At 56.9% G+C, this 18812-nt stretch overlaps 1 protein-coding gene across 5 annotated transcripts in view; it reads right to left on the reverse strand.

Annotated features, from left to right (window-relative positions):
- PPP1R12B (protein phosphatase 1 regulatory subunit 12B) overlaps nucleotides 1-18812 on the reverse strand; it is a 168355-nt gene that overhangs the window by 110383 nt on the left and 39160 nt on the right. For all 5 annotated transcript variants that reach the window (XM_060396798.1, XM_060396796.1, XM_060396795.1 and 2 more), the window contains exons 2-3: nucleotides 4873-5003; nucleotides 274-392 (exon numbers count right to left, since the gene is read on the reverse strand). In XM_060396798.1, the coding sequence (XP_060252781.1) occupies nucleotides 274-392; nucleotides 4873-5003 (250 nt within the window). The remainder of the gene's footprint in view (nucleotides 1-273; nucleotides 393-4872; nucleotides 5004-18812) is intronic.

The following is an 18812-nucleotide window of genomic DNA, read 5'->3' on the forward strand; positions in this document are numbered from 1 at the left end:
GCGCTCAGAGGGACACGGGCCGCCTCCTCTGCGGTCTGCACACATGGGAGCCGTCACATGCCCCTCCTCAGCCTGCCCTGCAGCGTCACAGCGCGCACCGGCCGCCTGACTGCACAGCGGCGCACGGCCCAGGGCTGCAGGGGCGGGCCGACTGCACGCCTCTGGAGTCTGGCCCGGGCGATCCGCGCGCAAGGACTAGCAGGCACGTGCCGTGAGCAGACGGTGCCGCACGGTGACGCCCAGGCCCCTCCTGCCATGTGGCCCTCGGCTCACCTTGCTTCTTCACCTGCTCCAGAAGAAGGTCCTTCATGGCAGGCTCTTCTGCAAGGTCAGAGGGGACTTCGCCTTCGTTGTTGACGATGCCCACGCAGGCTCCATGGTTAATGAAATACCTACGCAGACAAGAGCAGAGTCAGCACCCTCCCCAGTCTGAGGCCAGCGGCACTCCTGAGCCTGGGGCTCCGCGCAGAGCGTGGCCTCCGTCTAGAGCTTTCGTGTGGCCCCAGATAAGGCACTCCACTAGCCTTCAACACTCGGGATCAAAGCGTCTCTGTTCCTTGGTGAGAAAGACGCCTCCAAGAGCGATTTGCCACACTCGTTTCTGAAGCCCATTCTCTCACTCCCATGGGCAGCAAGGCACTTGGAAACACCACAAGGGGGACACGCCGCCTTAAAGCTCACCCCAGGCTGCGTCCAAACCCAGGCTTCCAGGAGGGCTCAGGACACCGCTGATACTGAGAATGGGGTCCCCAGAAGAGACGGAAAGGAGTGATCCCCACAGGAACGCCCCCATTCCCATTAAGAGCACACTAAGTGGAGCCAGGGCATGAAAACAGAATAAAGGACAAATCAGGACTTTCATGAACCTGCCTGGGTCACGTGTCCACAGAACTCTCCCTTAACCAGCCACCTCCATGAAATCTACACTCTAAGACACGTCTAAATGACTGGAAAAACATTAGATTCTATATTGAAAGCCAACAGTGCTCGATCCTAAAGAAGAGAGGCCTGGTACCTTTAACACCTGACGTGGATCCTTTCTGATTTTCAAAGCACTTCCACGCACAATTAATAATGAGTCTTAAACAACCTTAGGAAGTAGGCCACATGGGTACTATCAGAGGCAAAAGACGGAGGTTACGCCCCATCCGCTGACTTCAGCTCCAGGTCATCTTGGCACTACATCAAGTTACCTGGGGCCAGTGAGAACCCCAACAGTGCCAGAGTTCTCCAAAATACACAAGTCTTTAAAGGAGAAAGAAAAGCTACTTAAATCAGACTTCAACCAGCCAGCAACGCAGCAAGCATGCACAGGTCCCCTTCTGCATTTAAAGGGCACACATTTTAGGCACACTGAGGCTCCCCTTGGGGCTCAGTGGTAAAGAACCCACCTGCCAAGGCAGGAGATGCGGGTTTGATTCCTGGATCAGGAAGATCCCGGGGGAAGAGAATGGCAGCCCACTCCAGAACTTTCCACCTAGCCTGGAAGATCCCAGGAGCAGAGGAGCCTGGGGGGCTACAGTCCATGGGGTCGAAAAGAGTCAGACATGGCTGAATGAACAAACAGCAGCAACATTTCAAAGACCCTGCAGAAGATTTTAAGAGATAACATGTGGCCACTGCATTCAGGAGCGGGCAGAGGAGAGCCTGCAGCTAGTGGGTTTCGGGCACGTTTTTCGAGGACACTGCTTCCTCACTGCTCAGTACCTCATATAAACGGAGCGCCCCCAAATGTGTCTGCCTTTCAGGTGGGCTGCACACACACGGACTCATCTGACTTTGAGCCGTCTCCACCCTCCCTCACAGCCTCAGAGGACAGACGCTCCGCTGAGGCTAGCCGCTCCCTCGGCTCTCCGTAACCGCACCAAGGCCACCTGCTGCCCTTCACACCCACGCTGCTTCACCTCCCAACCCTGAGACCCCAAAACGCAAAGAATACAGAGTAAGCGCAGGATACACGCTCCTGGACTGAGCTGCACCCTCTCTGCTCGCCCTGAACCCGCACTCCCCCAGAGTCAGCCCCGCACACATATCCAGACTGAGCTACACCCTCTCTGTCACCCGGAACCCCACATTATCCCCAAACACAACAGCTCACTTGCCTCCCACAGTTCGACAGTCCCTCCAACCGATGAAACACCCTCCCCTCACCCCTTTCCTGCTATTACTAGAAACTTTCCGTGTCTTTCGAAGCCCCTTTGAGTGGCCTCTGCGTGTTCTGACAACTGAACCCTCCCTCTTCTTCCTTGGACTCTGCCTCCGGCACTGAGTCTGGGCCCCGGTGACACACAGGGATGTCGACACCGCCCCCCAGCTGACTGCGGCTCCAGATAACAGCTGTGTCCTCCTCACGGGCATCACCGCTGTGACGTCCGACGTGCGCTCTCTCTTAGCAACCCACAAACACTGCGTGAAATAAACCCAGCGTGGAGCCGCTCCACTCTGACACCTTCTCCATTCTTTACTGGGCCAGCGGCCATGTCCCTCAGGCATAAAGGCCCTGCTTTTCCCTTTCCTGAGAAGTTCTCGGACCCTGATGGAGACTACTCCTGTCCAGAAATGACCTGGGTCTCCCCGAGTCAGAGGGATGCGTGCCAAGTGAGACACTGCCCCAGGCCATCCTTACCCTGGGGGAGGGCTGGTGGAGGTGGAGCCTCTCCAGGTTCACACTGTTACCTGAACAAGTATCAGCCCATGAAGTCTTCTTTCTGTTCTAACCACACTGTGCGGCATGAGGGATCTTTATTCCCCGACCAGGGACGGAACCCACGCCCTCTGCAGTGGCAGTGCGGAACCTTAACCGCTGGACCGCAGGGAAGTGCCTATGAAGTAATATTCACTGTAATCCTGAGGATCCTTACAGTTGCCCTGAGGCTCAGAAATACCTCTTAGCTCAGTAAACATGTCCTTCAGAAAATAGAGCCGCTCCTGGGAATCTCCAGAGGCCCAGTCATTAGGACGCAGAACTCTCACAGCCGCGGCCCAGGCTCCGTCCCTGGTCAGGGACTCAGGCCCCACAAGCCACGCACAGCCTGGCCAGGGAAGAAGAAGAAAGAAGGTGAAGCCTCTGTGTCCCTCTCACGCCACCACCAACGTGAGGCCTTTCTGCTCCCATCCTCAGGGGCAAACAAAGAAAACGAGATGTGCTCAGCAACTCAGAATAGATCAGCCCCGTTAACGCAAACAACAAGACCTAACTAGACGCTGTCGTTTATGGCCAGTCTGCCGCTTCTAAGTTAGACACTTAGTGGGAGCAGGAAGGTAAGAGACCCAGCTCACTAGCAATAGGCCTGAATTCCAAAAGAGGAGTAATAGCCCCTGAATCTTTTTTTAAAAAACATTAGACAGAGTTGGAATGAGACTAAAAAAGGTCGTCACACTAGAACGCACCGATTCTTCCCTAGAAAGCGAGTCTGGCTGTTCTTCATTTCCACTTGCTTGAAATTTAGACTTTCTACAGACTCTGGGAATGAGAGTATAGTTTAAGATGTATTTTTAAGATACAAAAGAGAAATGAGGGAACGGCCGGGCGCTAACCTCTGAAACACCGCTCACAGGCTCTGCGGTCGAGGCCCCGAAAGGCAGGGGGCTCTGCGGGCAGGGGCTGGAGGGCTCTGGGGGGCTCTGCGGAAGACGGCTCTACGGGCAGGGGGTGGGGGTCTCTGCAGGGGGGGAGGCTCTGCGGGGCAGGGGGGCTCTGCTGGCCTGCATGGGGACACACGGGGAGGGTGAGGACGGCCAGCAGCAGCGCCAGGAGGGCTGGTCCAGCTCGCGCCTCTGGGCAGGCCTGTACTCGTCTGACTGGCCATCTGTGCCTGAGGAGACAGTGGCTCTCACCAGTCCACCTCACTCAAGGTAGCGTTTGTTCGGCAACAGACACTTAAAGTTTGAACTTATTTCCAAAGGAACCACGTTCATCCACAGCCAGGGTAAAGACACCACGGCAACAACGCGATCACAGTCACTGTCTGTCTCAGCTTCACTTTAAAAGGAGGACGAGAGACCCCTAGGATTAGGCCAGCACGACACCAGGCTGAGCTCCGCCTGTCAGCTTCTCGGGGGAAAGCAGAACCCCGGATGGAATGAGACTCAGGAGGTCAGAATCACAAACAAGCCGCCCGAACAAACAGTCAAACACCAGTGAGGAGGGATGAGCAGGCTCTGTTCACGGTTCTCGGCAGAGGTGGGCTGAGGGCCCGCCCGGGAGGGGAGCTCTGCTGCGGGCGCCTGCTCCTCAGAATCCGCGTCTGTCAGCGCGCCACCTCCAACTCCCTGCACCCGGCACCCTCCCGCGGGACCCGGCGAAGCTTGTGTGGGGCCGCTCCCAGGCCTCTGCAGAGCTGCCGACAGAACACGCCCTGCTGTGCAACAGGAGGGCTATACTGGGCCCCCGTCCCGCAGAAAGGGGCCGCGAGACGCCTCTCACCACGGCTTCATGTACAGAACTTACCTTAGCAATCCACAGTTACTCTCATCTAGAACACATGTGACTTTCACTCAGCAGACGCTCACGCAGCACCCTCCCAGCCCAGACCCCGTGTGGTGGGGCTCTTCTACACAGGGTGTGGAGAAATTCCCCAGGTCTGCCCCCGTGCGTGTCCAGCTACAGCTGCTAGAAACAGCCGACAGTGCGGGCAGCAGAAGCCAGCCCCGTGCGTCCCAACAAGCACGCACCAGCTGCAAACAGGAGCAAACACAAAATCTCAACTAAGAAGCTGCAGATTAAGCAACGATGCAAAACACAGTGATCAGTTATTCCTTAAACTAGTTCAGCCGCCCGCTTGCATGAGCTGCAGTGAAGAGCGGTCACGGCTGTGAAACTCAGGCTCAAGAGCGGAAGGGCACGCGTGGCGTGCGCCGCCGGCCACTCACTCTGCTATGTTGAGGTAGCCACAGGACGCTGCCGCGTGCAGGGGCGTCCAGCCCTCGTTGTCCTGCTGGTTGACGCTGGCTCCGTTCTCCACCAGAAACTTCACCACATCCAGGTTCTCGTCTATGCAGGCCTGCAAAGAAAGGCCCGTCACTGAGTCAGCAAGCGCGCGCGGGGACGCTGCCCCGGCTCTGGGGGTGCGGCGGAGTCGGGAACAGGGCGCGTCAGCCCCTGCGTCCTGAAGGGTGTCCTGGGGGCCGCTCAGTGCTGGGATCTTAGGCAAACCCGCGAACTCCCTCCCTGCCTCAGTGCTCAGCTGTGAAAGCGCCATGACGGTGACTGACCAGATCAGAGGACTAACCAAGGAGCGCGATCGCTGGAGTGCCGCCTCATCACGTTAGCCAAGAGCGACGTCAGGAACCACTCACCGACTTGCCTGCGAATCTTACAGGTGCAAATACACCTTTCTCAGCGGGAAGCTGCAGTTTAGGTTCCAGGGCTGCTGAACCATCTCTGCTCTGGCGAGAGGGTGCAGCGAGCCCTCAAACAGAAGCCGTGTCCCTCTGAGCAGCTGCAGACAGCAAGGCAAGCGTGTCTGCGCCACAGTCAGGAAGGCAGGGAGGCTTCCCGAACAAAGGCTGCAAGCCCACTCTAAGCCAGCAAGGAAAGCCAGCAGACCCACGCGCCACCAGAGCACAGAGGACAAGAGCAGCGAAGGCCACACGGACAGAGGTGACCATCGTCAAGGCGTCAGCGGACCCCGGCAGCGGAGACACTTCAGGGCCCAGAGACAAGTGAGACTCCCTTCTTAAAAGCCTCTCTGAGCCCTCCTTTGCAAAAGAAAAAAAGTCAAAACTTTAGCTGAGAACAGCTTTCCAGGTCAGGCTGACTTTTGTAACACTGCTAACACCCGACTTGCTCCTCTCACTGGCTGACGCCCGCACTCAGACACACAGCCCCACGGGGAGGAGCCGGGGAGCCTCCGAGGGGCAAAACACACACCGAGAGGCCGGTTTCCCTCAATAACGACCCTGAAGAAGCCGTAGACACTGTTACCGTGACTGACCCTCAATCACGGCTTCTCAGTGTCCTTGACGCTCTCTGACACAACAGCGAACACGCACGAAGCCCTTCTCCACGTCCCGAGCTCAGCGCCGACTTTGAGGACAAAGCGTCTGTGCGTCTGCCCGAGCTGCAAGACGAACAAGCACCTTCTTCACAGACGCTGCTTTACTCAGAAGAACCAGCAGATAAACTATGACGATCAAGGAGCAAAAATGAAAAGTGAGCCTGTCACTTCAAAGGGAAAGAAACCTAGTATTTCTTGCCAATGACAAAATTTGGCCATCCAATTAAAATCAGAATTTTGAAAAAGATATCCACTACCAAGAGCCTGACAGCTCCCTAATATTCAGGTTTCCAATGTGACCAGTGGGATTATCGAGAAAGGCGGTTTTTTATGCTGTGAACGGAAACACACACCGACACCCGGAAGATCGGTGTGACGCGATCGGCCCATGCTCTCCACAAAAGCAGGCTCGTCGTGAGAAAGCCGCGCAAGGTGAAAAGACCGCTGGAAACAGGGCAGATGCTGGACTTCAGCCACAAAGTGAGGGAGCTCCCCGATTCGGTTTCAGATTCCACACTGTGACTAAGATTTCAGAAGCTACTCTTGTTGGCGTTTTCAGTACAGCACCAAGAACACTCAGAACTGTCTGAACAGGCTATTAAAACACTCCCCCCTCTTCCAGGCAGACACCCGTGTGAGCCCAGATTTCCCTCATACACACTCATCAGAACAATTCATCGCGGGAGGCAGAAGGCAGACACGAGCAGAGCTCCACGCGGACGCAGGACCAGCCGCTCTTCCCCTTATGCCACAGGTCGACGGGCTGCTCTTACTTCGCTTTTGGTTCTGAAAGTACGTAGCTCTTTTCCACTAAAGTATGTGGTTCATATGAACATGTAATGGGCTACTGCTATTTTGACTGAATCACTAGGCAGATAGTTCCAAGACTTCTCAGAAATATGTAATAATACTTATGAATGAAAGCTCTTTGGGGTCCTGAAGAAATTTTTAGAATGTCAACGATTACTTAGATCAAACAGTTTGAGAACTGATGTCTTCAGTGAACATACCAAGGGACATTTTACGGTGACAGCGAGCAGCTGGGGAAGACTGACGGCAAAAGGATGAGATGGGTGGATGGCGCCATCGCCTCAACGATGAGATGAGATGGGTGGATGGCACCATCGCCTCAACGATGAGATGAGATGGGTGGATGGCAGCATCGCCTCAACGATGAGATGAGATGGGTGGATGGCACCATCGCCTCAACGATGAGATGAGATGGGTGGATGGCACCATCGCCTCAACGGACGTGTCTGAGCAAACTCTGGGAGATGGTGAAGGACCGGGAAGCCTGGTGCGTTGCAGTCGGGGTGGGGGCAGGTCACAAAAAGTGACATGACTTAGTGACTGAACAATGGGCAACCATTTAAACAGCAGAAGATTACCCTGGGGAGAACCGAGCGAGAATTCTGAGGATAACTACAACACTCAAGAAGCATCTATCCCAGAAAGAGGACTTAAAAAGAAACCCCTCGAGATAAACCTCATGCCAATCCCATCTAGAAACAGACTGGACGATAAGCAGCTGATTCAAACTAGGGGATATTTATTTAATCAGGTAATCTTGGCTGAAGACTCACCTCATGGCAAATCGATGGGGAAACAATGGAGACAGTGAGAGGCTTTATTTTGTTGGGCTACAAAATCACTGCAGATGGTGACTGCAGCCATGAAATTAAAAAGACGCTTGCTCCTGGGAAGAAAAGCTATGACCAACCTAGACAGCATATTAAAAAGCAGAGACATTAATTTGCCAACAAACGTCCATCTAGTAAAAGCTATGGATGTGAGAGTTGGACCATAAAGAAAGCTGTGCGCCAAATAATTGATGCTTTTGAACTGTGGTGCTGGAGAAGACTCTTGAGAGTCCCTTGGACTGCAAGAAGATCCAACCAATCCATCCTAAAGGAGATCAGTCCTGAGTGTTCATTGGAAGGACTGATGCTGAAGCTGAGACTCCAATACTTTGGCCACCTGATGTGAAGAACTGACTCACTAGAAAAGACCCTGATGCTGGGAAAGATTGAAGGCGGGAGGGGAAGGGGACAACAGAGGATGAGACGGTTGGATGGCATCACTGACTTGCTGAGTTTGAGGAAGCTCCAGGAACTGGTGAAGGACAGGGAAGCCTGGCGTGCTGCAGTCCACAGGGTCACAAAGGGTCGGACACGACTGAGTGACTGAGCTGAACTGCCTGAAGAAATCCGGGATAGACACCAGGTCACTCGGGTCTGACCTAAATCAAAACCCTTATGATTATACAGTGGAAGTGACAAATAGATTCAAGGGGTGGACCCAACAGACAGAGAGCCTGGAGAGCTATGGGCGCAGGTCTGCAGCACTGTGCGGGGAAGCAGTGACCAAGAGCATCCCAGAGGGAAATACAAGCGGGCAGAATGGCTGCCTGAGGAGCCTCACAAATAGCTGGGAGAAGCAAAGTGGAGGGCAAAGGAGGAAGGGGAAGATATACCCAACTAAACACAGAGTCTCAGAGAACACCAGGGAGAGACAAGAGAGCCTCTCAGGTGATCAAGGCCAAGAACTAGAGGAAAACAGCAGAACGGGAAAGTCCAGAGATCTCTCCAAGAGAATTGAGGCACTGCGGGACATTTCACGCAAAGACGAGCACGGAAAGGGCAGGAGTGGTCGGGGCCCGACAGAAGCAGAGGACATCGAGAAGGGGCGGCAAGAATGCACAGAGCTGTACAGAAAGGTCTTAATGACCTGGATGACCACAATGATGCGGTCACTCACCTAAAGCCAGACTTCCCGGAGTCTGAAGTCAAATGGGCCTTAGGAAGCCTCACTTCAAACAAAGCTACTGAAGGTGATGGAATTCCAGTTGAGCTGTTTCAAATCCTAAAAGATGATGCTGTGAAACTGCTGCCCTCAATATGCCAGCAAACTTGGAAAACTCAGCATGGGACTGAAAAAGGTCAGTTTTCATTCCAATCTCAAAGAAGGGCAAAGTAATGCTCAAAATTCTCCAAGCTAGGCTTCAATGGTACGTGAACCGAGAACTTCCAGATGTTCAAGCTGGATATAGAAAAGGCAGAGGAATCAGAGATCAAATTGCCAACACCTGCTATATCATCGAAAAAGCAAGAGTTCCGGAAAAACATCTGCTTCCGCTTTATTGACTCTGCTAAAGCCTTTGACTGTGTGGATCACAACAAACTGTGGAAAATTCTCAGAGAGATGGAAATTCCAGGCCACCTTACCTGCCTCCTGAGAAATCTGGATGCAGGTCAAGAAGCTACAGAACCAGACGCGGAACAATGAACTCGTTCAAAAGTGGGACTGGGGGGCATCAAGGCTGTATATCGTCACCCTGCTACATGCAGAGGACATCATGAGAAACGCCAGGCTGGGTGAAGCACAAGCCGGAATCAAGACTGCCTGGAGAAACAACAACCTCGGATACGCAGATGACACCACCCTTACGGCAGAAAGTGAAGACCAACTAAAAAGCCTCTCGATGAAAGTGAAGAGGAGAGTGAAGAAGGTGGCTTGAAGCTCAGCATTCAGAAAACGAAGATCATGGCGCCTGGTCCCATCACTTCATGTCAAATAGAAGCGGAAAAACGGAAAGAGTAGCAAATTCCACGTTCTTGGGCTCCAAAATCACTGCGGAAGGTGACTGAAGCCACGGCATCAAAAGATGCTTGCTCCTTAGAAGAAAAGTTATGACCAGCGCAGACGGTGCCTTAAAGCAGCACAGACAGCACTTTGCTGACAAAGGTCTGTAGAGGCAAAACTGTCGTTTTTCCAGGAGCCGTGTTCGGGTGTGAGAGTTGGACTGTAAAGAAGGCTGAGCACAGGAGAATTGATGCTTTCTAACTACGGTGCTGGAGAAGACTCTTTAGAGTCTATTGGACAGCAAGGAGATCAAACCAGTCCATTCTAAAGGAAATCAACCCTGAATATTCACTGGAAGGACTGATGCTGAAGCTGAAGCTCTAATACTTCGGCCACCTCTTATGAAGAGCTGACTCATTTGATGCTGGGAAAGATTGAAGGCAGGAGGAGAAGGAGACGACAGAAGATGAGATGGTTGGATGGCATCCCCGACTCAAGGGACATGGGTGTGAGCAAGCTCCGGGAGACGGCGAAGGCCAGGGAGGCCTGGTGCTGCCGTCCATGTCCGTGGGGTCGCAAAGAGTCAGACAGGGCTCAGCGACTGCACAACAACAGTCCTGGTTACAAAGCGCATCTTGTTCGTTTCCCCCAAACCACCTGACGCTCTTTTTACCATTAGTGGGATTAGCTACACATCTTACCCTCGATTTGATCTGAAGTCACATATCGCTCCAACCCGACCTTTTAAGGCCAGATGACTTTTATAGCCAGCATTCAAAACAGCCTCTTTTTCAACCAGCAGTTCCAAAAAAATCAAAATTTTTCCTATTATGTTTGCTTAGGTTGATCAGCTCTTCCTCATACTTCCTTACCACGTAAAATATTTCACAACTATTCCCAATATTATGAGCCATTTTGTAACTGAGATTATCAGTGAACCTCTCACACTCTGCATGTCGGCCAGTCTGCAATCCCACAGGTTACGATTTAGCTAACCCCCTACAGAATATGTCACTAAAAACTGCTGATACTTTAAGTGGAAGGATGGAAGAGGGTATTTTCAATAGGCACTGAAGTTCAAGGAGGAGACAGTGCTTCAGAGGTTCAGGGCACTCTGCCCAGGAGTCATATACTGTGTCGGGAAGGTCGAATGTGCCCTCTGGGCCTGTGCTAGTGAGGGGCGCGAGTCGGCTCCTCCTCGCTTGGCTGCAAAGTCTCTCTGGCTCTGGAAGGAGACCAGCTGGGACACTTAGCCAGGGGCCATACCATCACCAGGCCGAATTCTGGGAGCCAGTGTTCTCAAGACGGTTCTTCATCCTTAGATGACTGAGCCAAATCCCAGAGGTAACGCCACCCTGGCGAGGCAGACATCAGACAGGAGAAACCTGCCTCTCCTCTTCCCCCTCGCGTCTCCCCTGCCTTTTCCTCACCTCAGCGCATCTTCAGCTCTCTTCCTTGCCAGTTTCATGATCATTCCTGTCCATGAATCTCACACCCCTGACACGGTGTCTACGTAAGAATGACACCGTGAGGATGTCCGAGACGCCGCCGCCAGCCTCACCTGACAGCGCCCGTCTCCAATCGTCCGGGAGGGGGCAGAGCAGCACGGCTGTCAGGTGCCCCTGCCTGGCATTCCACAGGGCATGGCCGGAGCCGGGCAGACCTGGGCTCGAGACCCAGCCCTGCCGGTGCACACAGTCCCGAGTGAGGACGCAGCCTGAGCACCAGGGCTCAGCTGGGGGCGGGGACGCCAGCGCCTCACAGGCCTCGTGAGGGCTACAGAGGACCACAGCCTCACGCAGCACGTGGCACCATTTCTAAGCCGATGGTTCAGCGAAGCAGCAGCAGCCTCCCGGGAAGAGCATGAATCCCACGTCATCCTCACACACCGCTGCCCTCCAGCTCCAGGCTCTGAGCCAGCAAGATCACGGGGCCTGTTCCGTAAGCCTGCCTTCAGGAAAGTCGCTGTAGCGCCTGGGATGCTGTGGGGCCCTAGAGTCAGAAGCCACAGGAGTCAAGCAGTCTGTCCACAGTCAACTGAAGAGGACGCTGTCGGGCAGGCCAGCCCACAGAGCTGCGGGCAGCCGCTCTTGGGGGCATCTGGGGGGGCCATTCTCTGCTCTTTGGTTCGGGGAATTTTTTTCCCTCTAGGAGGGTTTCCATGGTGGCTAAAGAACCCGCCTGCAATGGGGGAGCCCTGGGTTTGGGTCTCTGGGTTGGGAAGACCCCCTGGAGAAGGGAACGGCGACCCAGTCCAGTATTCTCTCCTGGAGAATCCCAGGACAGAGAGCCTGGCGGGCTGCAGTGCGCGTGGCCGCGGTGAGCTGACACGGCTGAGCGACTTTCCCTTTCTCTAGGAGAATGAGCGTGACCAAACGCACAGTCCCTGGAGGCTTCCCAGCTAAACACAGACCACATTTAGACGCTGCCGTCCCTCCCCCTGCAGCTGTGCTGTGCCTCTTCCCGGCCTCAGCGAGGGGCGGGCAGGCGGCCGCCTTCGAAGCCACGGCCCCCACGCAGGGCTGCACGCGCCTCCCCACGGACAGGTCTTCCCCTCAAACAGGCCAAGACACTAAACGGCTTTCTGATGTCACTTTCGACACAGAATATTACTAAAGTAACAACCTGTTCTAACTCCTTGAGAAAAGGAGATATTATTTAATTATTAGCCCAGAAAGCTACCAGAGAAATTGCCAGGTAATCATTTAAAGCTTCCTAGAATCAGCACGTCATAGTTCCCTGGCAATGAGCATCTCTCCCCCAGGAAAAAGGCTTGATTTCACAGCCTGGAGAATGGGGAGCGCCGTGCCCCTCTGCTGTGCCTTCCCCTGCCCGCTCTCTATCAGAGGCAAGAGCAGCTGACGGCGTTAATCTGGGAATGCAAGGGAGGCCTCACAGAACAAAGCTGCCTCCATCCCCAAAATAGCCTGCAACTGTCACCGCCAGCAAGCGCCACGGGCCCCAGAGCGACCTTGCTCCTATGTCTCAGAACCTGCCCTGGCCCGGGAGAGCGTCTCCCCAGGCCCGTCCACCCCAGCGCAGGCAGCACACAGACGCCGGGCTCCAGGCAGCGGGATTCCCCGGCCTCGATCCCACAGATCAGGCTAGGGGATGCTGCTGCTGGGGGGTGATGCTGTCGGTGGGGGGGAGGCTTGGTGACGTTGGGGGGATGGCAACCCTGGGGTGGGGGGCGACACAGGGTTGGGGGGAGGACGGCACGGGGGGGATGATGCTGCTGGGGGGTGGTGACGCCGGGGGGTGGTGATGCCAGGGGTAGGGGGGCGACCCTGGAGACGTGGCCCCGTCCACATCTTTCACTATCTTGTCCTTTATCCTCCAAACTTGTATAAAACAGTAACATTTATTTATACAGTTTACATAACTCAAAATTTATATAATTCCCAAAACTGCGCAATGTCTACCTTATCCCGAAAACCCTAAATGCTTGGAGGTAACAGCAAAGAGCCAAGTTTCTTCCACACACGCACTCATCACCAAACACCCTGACTCACCTACGTGCAAGTGTCAAGTCCACCAGCAAAGCCAGAACGCAAATTCCACGAGGGAGGGCTCTCTGGCTATTTGTCCACTGATAGATCCCGAATACCAGGGCCGTACTTGGCACCCAGCAGGTCCCCAACAGATGTCTATGGAAACGAACAAACACCCAAACGCATAGAAACTCCCATGTTCTACAGATTCAGTGACTGCTGGTTACCTGGACTCTAAGACCTGTCCAGACTCATCCCACTGAGAGCAGACAGCACGTCCCAGGGTGGGCCAGAACCACTGAGGGCGGCCTGCTGACGCCGCACAGCTCATGCTGGGCACACACCTCCATCCACCGGGCAGCGGCTGAACAGGGGCCCAGCAGGGTGCCTCCACGCCCTAACCCCGGAGCCGGAGGGGGACTGGACTCAGACACGGGGGCCCAGCGGGGTGCGTCCACGCCCTAACCCAGGAGCCGGAGGGGGACCCAACTCAGACACGGGGGCCCAGCGGGGTGCATCCACACCCTAACCCCGGAGCCGGAGGGGGACCCGACTCAGACACGGGGGCCCCACGGTGTGCGTCCACACCCTAACCCAGGAGCCGGAGGGAGGACCCAACTCCGACACGGGGGCCCAGCGGGGTGCGTCCACACCCTAACCCCGGAGCCGGAGGGGGACCCGACTCAGACACGGGGGCCCCACGGTGTGCGTCCACACCCTAACCCAGGAGCCGGAGGGGGACTGGACTCAGACAAGGAGACCCAGCGGGGTGCGTCCACGCCCTAACCCCGGAGCCGGAGGAGGACCCAACTCAGACACGGGGGCCCAGCGGGGTGCGTCCACGTCCTAACCCAGGAGCCGGAGGGGGACTGGACTCAGACACGGGGGCCCAGCGGGGTGCGTCCACGCCCTAACCCAGGAGCCGGAGGGGGACTGGACTCAGACAAGGGGACCCAGCGGGGTGCGTCCACGCCCTAACCCAGGAGCCGGAGGGGGACTGGACTCAGACACGGGGGCCCCACGGTGTGCGTCCACGCCCTAACCCAGGAGCCGGAGGGGGACTGGACTCAGACACGGGGGCCCAGCAGGGTGCGTCCACACCCTAACCCAGGAGCCGGAGGGGGACCCAACTCTGACAAGGGGGCCCAGCGGGTGTAGGCGGGGTATGGTCTCCAGCTGCAGAGGCGTCCTGGATGACCTGAGGGGCCCCAAACCCAACCAGCATCCTGCTAAGAGGTAGACAAGCAGGCAGGGGAGAGCTGGCGAAGGCAGGAGAGGGGCAGCAGAGCGCCTGGGGCAGAGCCTGGAGCGTGCCGGCCGTCACCAGGAGCCGGGAGGATAGAGGAGAGCGTCTCCCTGGAGCTCCAGGGCCAGGGCAGCCCCACCGCGCCCTGACTTCAGGGCGAGAGCCGTGAGGGGACAGGCTCCTGCTGTTTCCGCCACCAAGCTCGTGGAGGTCGGCTATAGGCCACAGGGCCCCAACACACCTGGCACGGAGCGGGCGTCGGCCCCGCGAGGACCAGTGGCGTCCTCACCCTTGGTGCCAACGGGGCACCACAGCCAGTCACCCCTTCTCTGCCAGATGAAAACGGTCAGGAAATCAACTTCTTAAGGCACACTTAAGGCACAGCTGTGTTTTACCAGAAGGTTTTAGGGTCAATTTTCAGCCCAAAGAGCAGATGCCCCGAAATGCCTGACCACGTGCTCACGTGAGACGTGCCTGAGGACGGGGACGAGGCGGGTAGGCACGGGGAGGCTGAGCCCACAGTGCCCTGGACATGCTGCCTGAGGACGGGGCTGAGGCGGGCGGGGACGGGGAGGCTGAGCCAGAGGCTGCAGGCCCGACACAGCTCAGCCCACAGTGCCCTGGCTCCAGCAGGGCAGCCTCAGGCGCCACCAGAACGCCTTCGAGAGAAGTCAAGGCCGCCCAGGCCTCAGTGTGTTGGATAAGCCCTGAGCAGATAAGCCCTCTGAGAAGGCTCTACCTACTGTAGCTCAGACCACCTGATCCACCTCACAGTCAAGCATCCACTGTGGCCATGAGGCTGTGTGCCCGTCGGGGAGGCGGGGATCACAACGCGACAGGCGAACCGGCACCGCCAGCCGGGCTCAGGGCCGCGGGCGCGGGCGGCTTGGCCCCAGCGGCAAGAACTATATCTGAGGATGCGCTCAGCGCTCAGGCCGGCTCTGGACACAGATCTGTGGCCTTTCAGGGGAGAGAGCCAACAAAGGCAGCACAAGCATTTTCCATGGAGCGCCACGTGACCAAGATTCTCGCTCTCAGTAAACTGGCATCCTGTCCCCAAGGCTGTGACCGGCTATTATCTGCGGCCAGAGAAACCTTCTTTCAGTTAAGAGCAGGCACCTTCTTGTCTGAGGCTGCCACTGTTTGGATTTCAAACACACGCTCACGCGGGGCCTAACAGGACCGCCGGGAAGTGCCACCACCCTTACCCTTCCAGTGAGGTCCCCTCACCCCTCCCTGCGCACTGCAGTGAAGAAACACCCGCTGAGCTGTCCGACAGGCATCAGCGTGGCAACTTCTGTACTCCAAAGGCTGGGCCCAGCGACCCTAACTTGTCATAGAGGCGGGTTTTCGAAAAGTCAAGGAGAAGATGAAGGGCCTGGAAGATGAAACAGCATCTTCTCAAAGCCCATGATTCGTCTCAGATAGAAGTTCCAGTCTCGAAACCTCAACCCTGTCACGCGTGGAGAGTTCTAACAGCGAGGGCCCGTGAGGGAGCCCGAATAAACGGCAAACCCCAGGCGTGGGCTTCTCTCAGACCCAGGGTGCGCGAGGCCGGATCGGGCTGAGCCTGACGGCAGGGAGGAGGCCCCGGCAGGAGGCCCCTGTGGGTTGTCTGCCCACAGGTCGTGCGCACTGGGCCGAGGCCCACCGAGTCGTGACACAGCCCGCCTGAACCGGCCTGGTGGAGCGGGGCTCCCGGGACAGGCCTGCGCCAGCCGGGGCAGTCAGCAGGGGGAGGAAGCCCACAGATGAAGGAACCAGCCCCAAAAAGGGACCCGAGCTGTTCCAGGTCACACGTTAGGTGAGGAGCCACCTGCACTTTCTCCCCAGCAAGTTAAAGCTGCCCACAACAGCGCTCACGGGCCAGGCTCAAGATGCCAGTCGGCCCGCAGAGCATCTGTAACAGCTGACACTGTCTTCCTAAACAGAGGGCAAGCTGGCATCACCAGGGACACAGCCGACTGGCGATCCGAGCTACTCACGCCACCCCAGACGAAATGCAAAGCACAAAGACCCCGTGAAAGTGCTCGGGCGCTGTCTGCTCATCAGCAGAGTCGAGAGTAGAGACCCCCTCACGGCTCAGCTAACTGTCCTACCCTCGGCCCCCAGCCTGCCTGTGCCGGCTAGCATGCAGGGTACACGGCTGTCCTGCGAAAAGGGCAGACCGGTCTGTGCCCAGAAACAAGCGTTCCACAAGCTGCAGAGTGCGGTCTGAAAGCGAGGACGGCGGGCAATGCTCCACGGCTGCCAAGCGAGCCTCACAAAGAAAGCGGGCAGTTCTGGGACCTGAGCTGGGTGGAGAGAAGTTACAGGAAGATGAGGTTCTCAGAAAGTATCACATAAACCAGCACAGCACGTTTTACACCTGACATACGAAAAGGAAGGGACTGTTATCCCAGCGTATCTTCGTGCAGAGCTCCGTGCCGGCAAAGCTCCAAGCGTCAGTCGGCATCACCTCCTGAAGGGCCGCACACGGCAGGGCCCCAGGGAGCACGACTCACAGCCCCGCCTGGCACAGCTCGGCCACCAGGAGGGCGGCTGCGGGCTCAACCCCGGCGGCCAGCCAGGGGCCCGTGTCTATGGATGAGAGGCCACCGCGCGCTTCCATGCCCCATCTGCACAACAGCCACCCAGACCGAGGAGCCCGCGTCAGGGGTCACGCGCCCGCCGCGGAGCCCGCGCCGTGTGTCTCAAGCGAGCGAAGGCGCACAGGGCTCCGGGAGTCCAGCACGTGGTTAGACGCTCTGTAAGCAGCAGCGGCCACCACGATCATATTCTGCATGCTATCATCCTTGCTTAGTCCCTAGAAAAAGGCGAAAAGCATCCACTGCATTTTAAATAAACAGAGATACGCTATAAACTCTGGGTGAGTTCAGACCGCAGCAGTCAGGCCCTACCGTTAATGAGAGAGGGAGGTCGGGGGTCGGGGAGGTGCGGAGAGCAGCTCGCGGGGCTCCAGGCCATGGACTGGGCTTCGCCAAGACAGGGTCACCAGCTGTTGAAAGCCATCAGGTCCTGTTAGCACAGGAGGGAACGCTGGGCAGACAGACCCAGCACTGAGACACCACCAAAGGGCAGGGAAGACCCTTCCCAGTGCCGTGTCCAGGGTGCGAGGCGCCTGTCACCGACTCAGCCAGCACTTTCTGAGGCCAACATTATGCCAGACACCGCCCTGCGGAAGACAGGGAGGAATCAAAACTGAGCCAGACTTCGCCATTTAGTGGTGGCGTCACTCAAACACGCATGTCGCAGGAATGAGACGGAAATAACGTGAGAGGCGTGCTCAGTGTCAGAGCACAGGCGTCACGAACTGGCGCCATGAACTCTGGGGCCACGGGAAGCACCTCCCAAATGGCTGTCATTCGCCCCCGTCATAAAGGACAAGGACTCACCAGATGAAGCCGCAGGCACAAGGAGAATCAGGAGAAAGTGAGGCGAACGTCACTCAGCTGTGTCCGACTCTTTGGGACCCAATGGACTATACAGTCCACGGCGTTCTCCAGGCCAGAGGATTGGGGTGGACAGCCTTTCCCTTCTCCAGGGGATCTTCCCAACTCAGGGATCGAATCCAGGCCTCCTGCACTGCAGGCGATTCTTTACCGGCTGAGCCACCAGGGAAGGCCAATCAGAAGAACAGGAGCAGGACACACACAGCTCCAGAGGAGAGGAGAGGAGCTCGCTTTCTGAAACGGTGAGGAGTCTGGCCAGTCTGTGCTCCGCTGGGGGTGGGGCCCACACACACACGCGCACAGGGCTTCACCTGCCGGGCAGGCGGGAGGAGAGGCGGGCAGCGTGGAGCGCAGCAGCGGAGGCCGCCCCAGACAGACCGACTCCACCCTGAGCAGCAGGGAGGGCCTGCGGCTTTGAAGACGGGAGTGAGGTCGTGGGGTCTGCACCCATCAGTGAGAACAGACCCCTGACCTGCCAGCAGAAGAGCCTCGCCGGCTGCCCGAGGGAAGCAGGCACAGCAAGGCCAGAGGAGGGGTCCTGAAGGGGCACTGGTGTGGGGGTGGGGGGGACGCGCCTGGCTGCCCAGCAGTCAGGACTCAGCGCTTCACTGCGGTGGCCCAGGTCCAGTTCCTGGTCCAGGAACTGAGGCTCCAAAGCCACGAGGCAGGGCCTGGACACGTACTTTCATGAACAGATCCACTGAAGGACAGCTGATACACAACGCTGGGTCTCTGGCACACGGTGCAGTGGATCGGGTATATACTTCACGCTGTTTCCAGCATCACGGGGCACTGCATAGCGCCCTCTGGGCTAGGATGCTGCATGCCACCCTCCAGGGCGGGGCGCCGACTAGCGCCCTCCGGGCTGTGCAGCAGGGCCTTCGGCATGTCATCTGCTGATGACGCTCAGGGTGTTTCCATGTCTCGGCTGCTGCAGCGCTGCAGTGAACACGGGGACGCACGTAATTCCTTGACTTACAGTTCTGTCTGGATATATGCCCAGGAGAGGAGGACTGCTGGGTCATATGGTAACTCTGTTTTT

The sequence above is a fragment of the Ovis aries genome, chromosome 12, assembly GCF_016772045.2.
Source record: "Ovis aries strain OAR_USU_Benz2616 breed Rambouillet chromosome 12, ARS-UI_Ramb_v3.0, whole genome shotgun sequence".
NCBI lineage: Eukaryota > Metazoa > Chordata > Mammalia > Artiodactyla > Bovidae > Ovis > Ovis aries.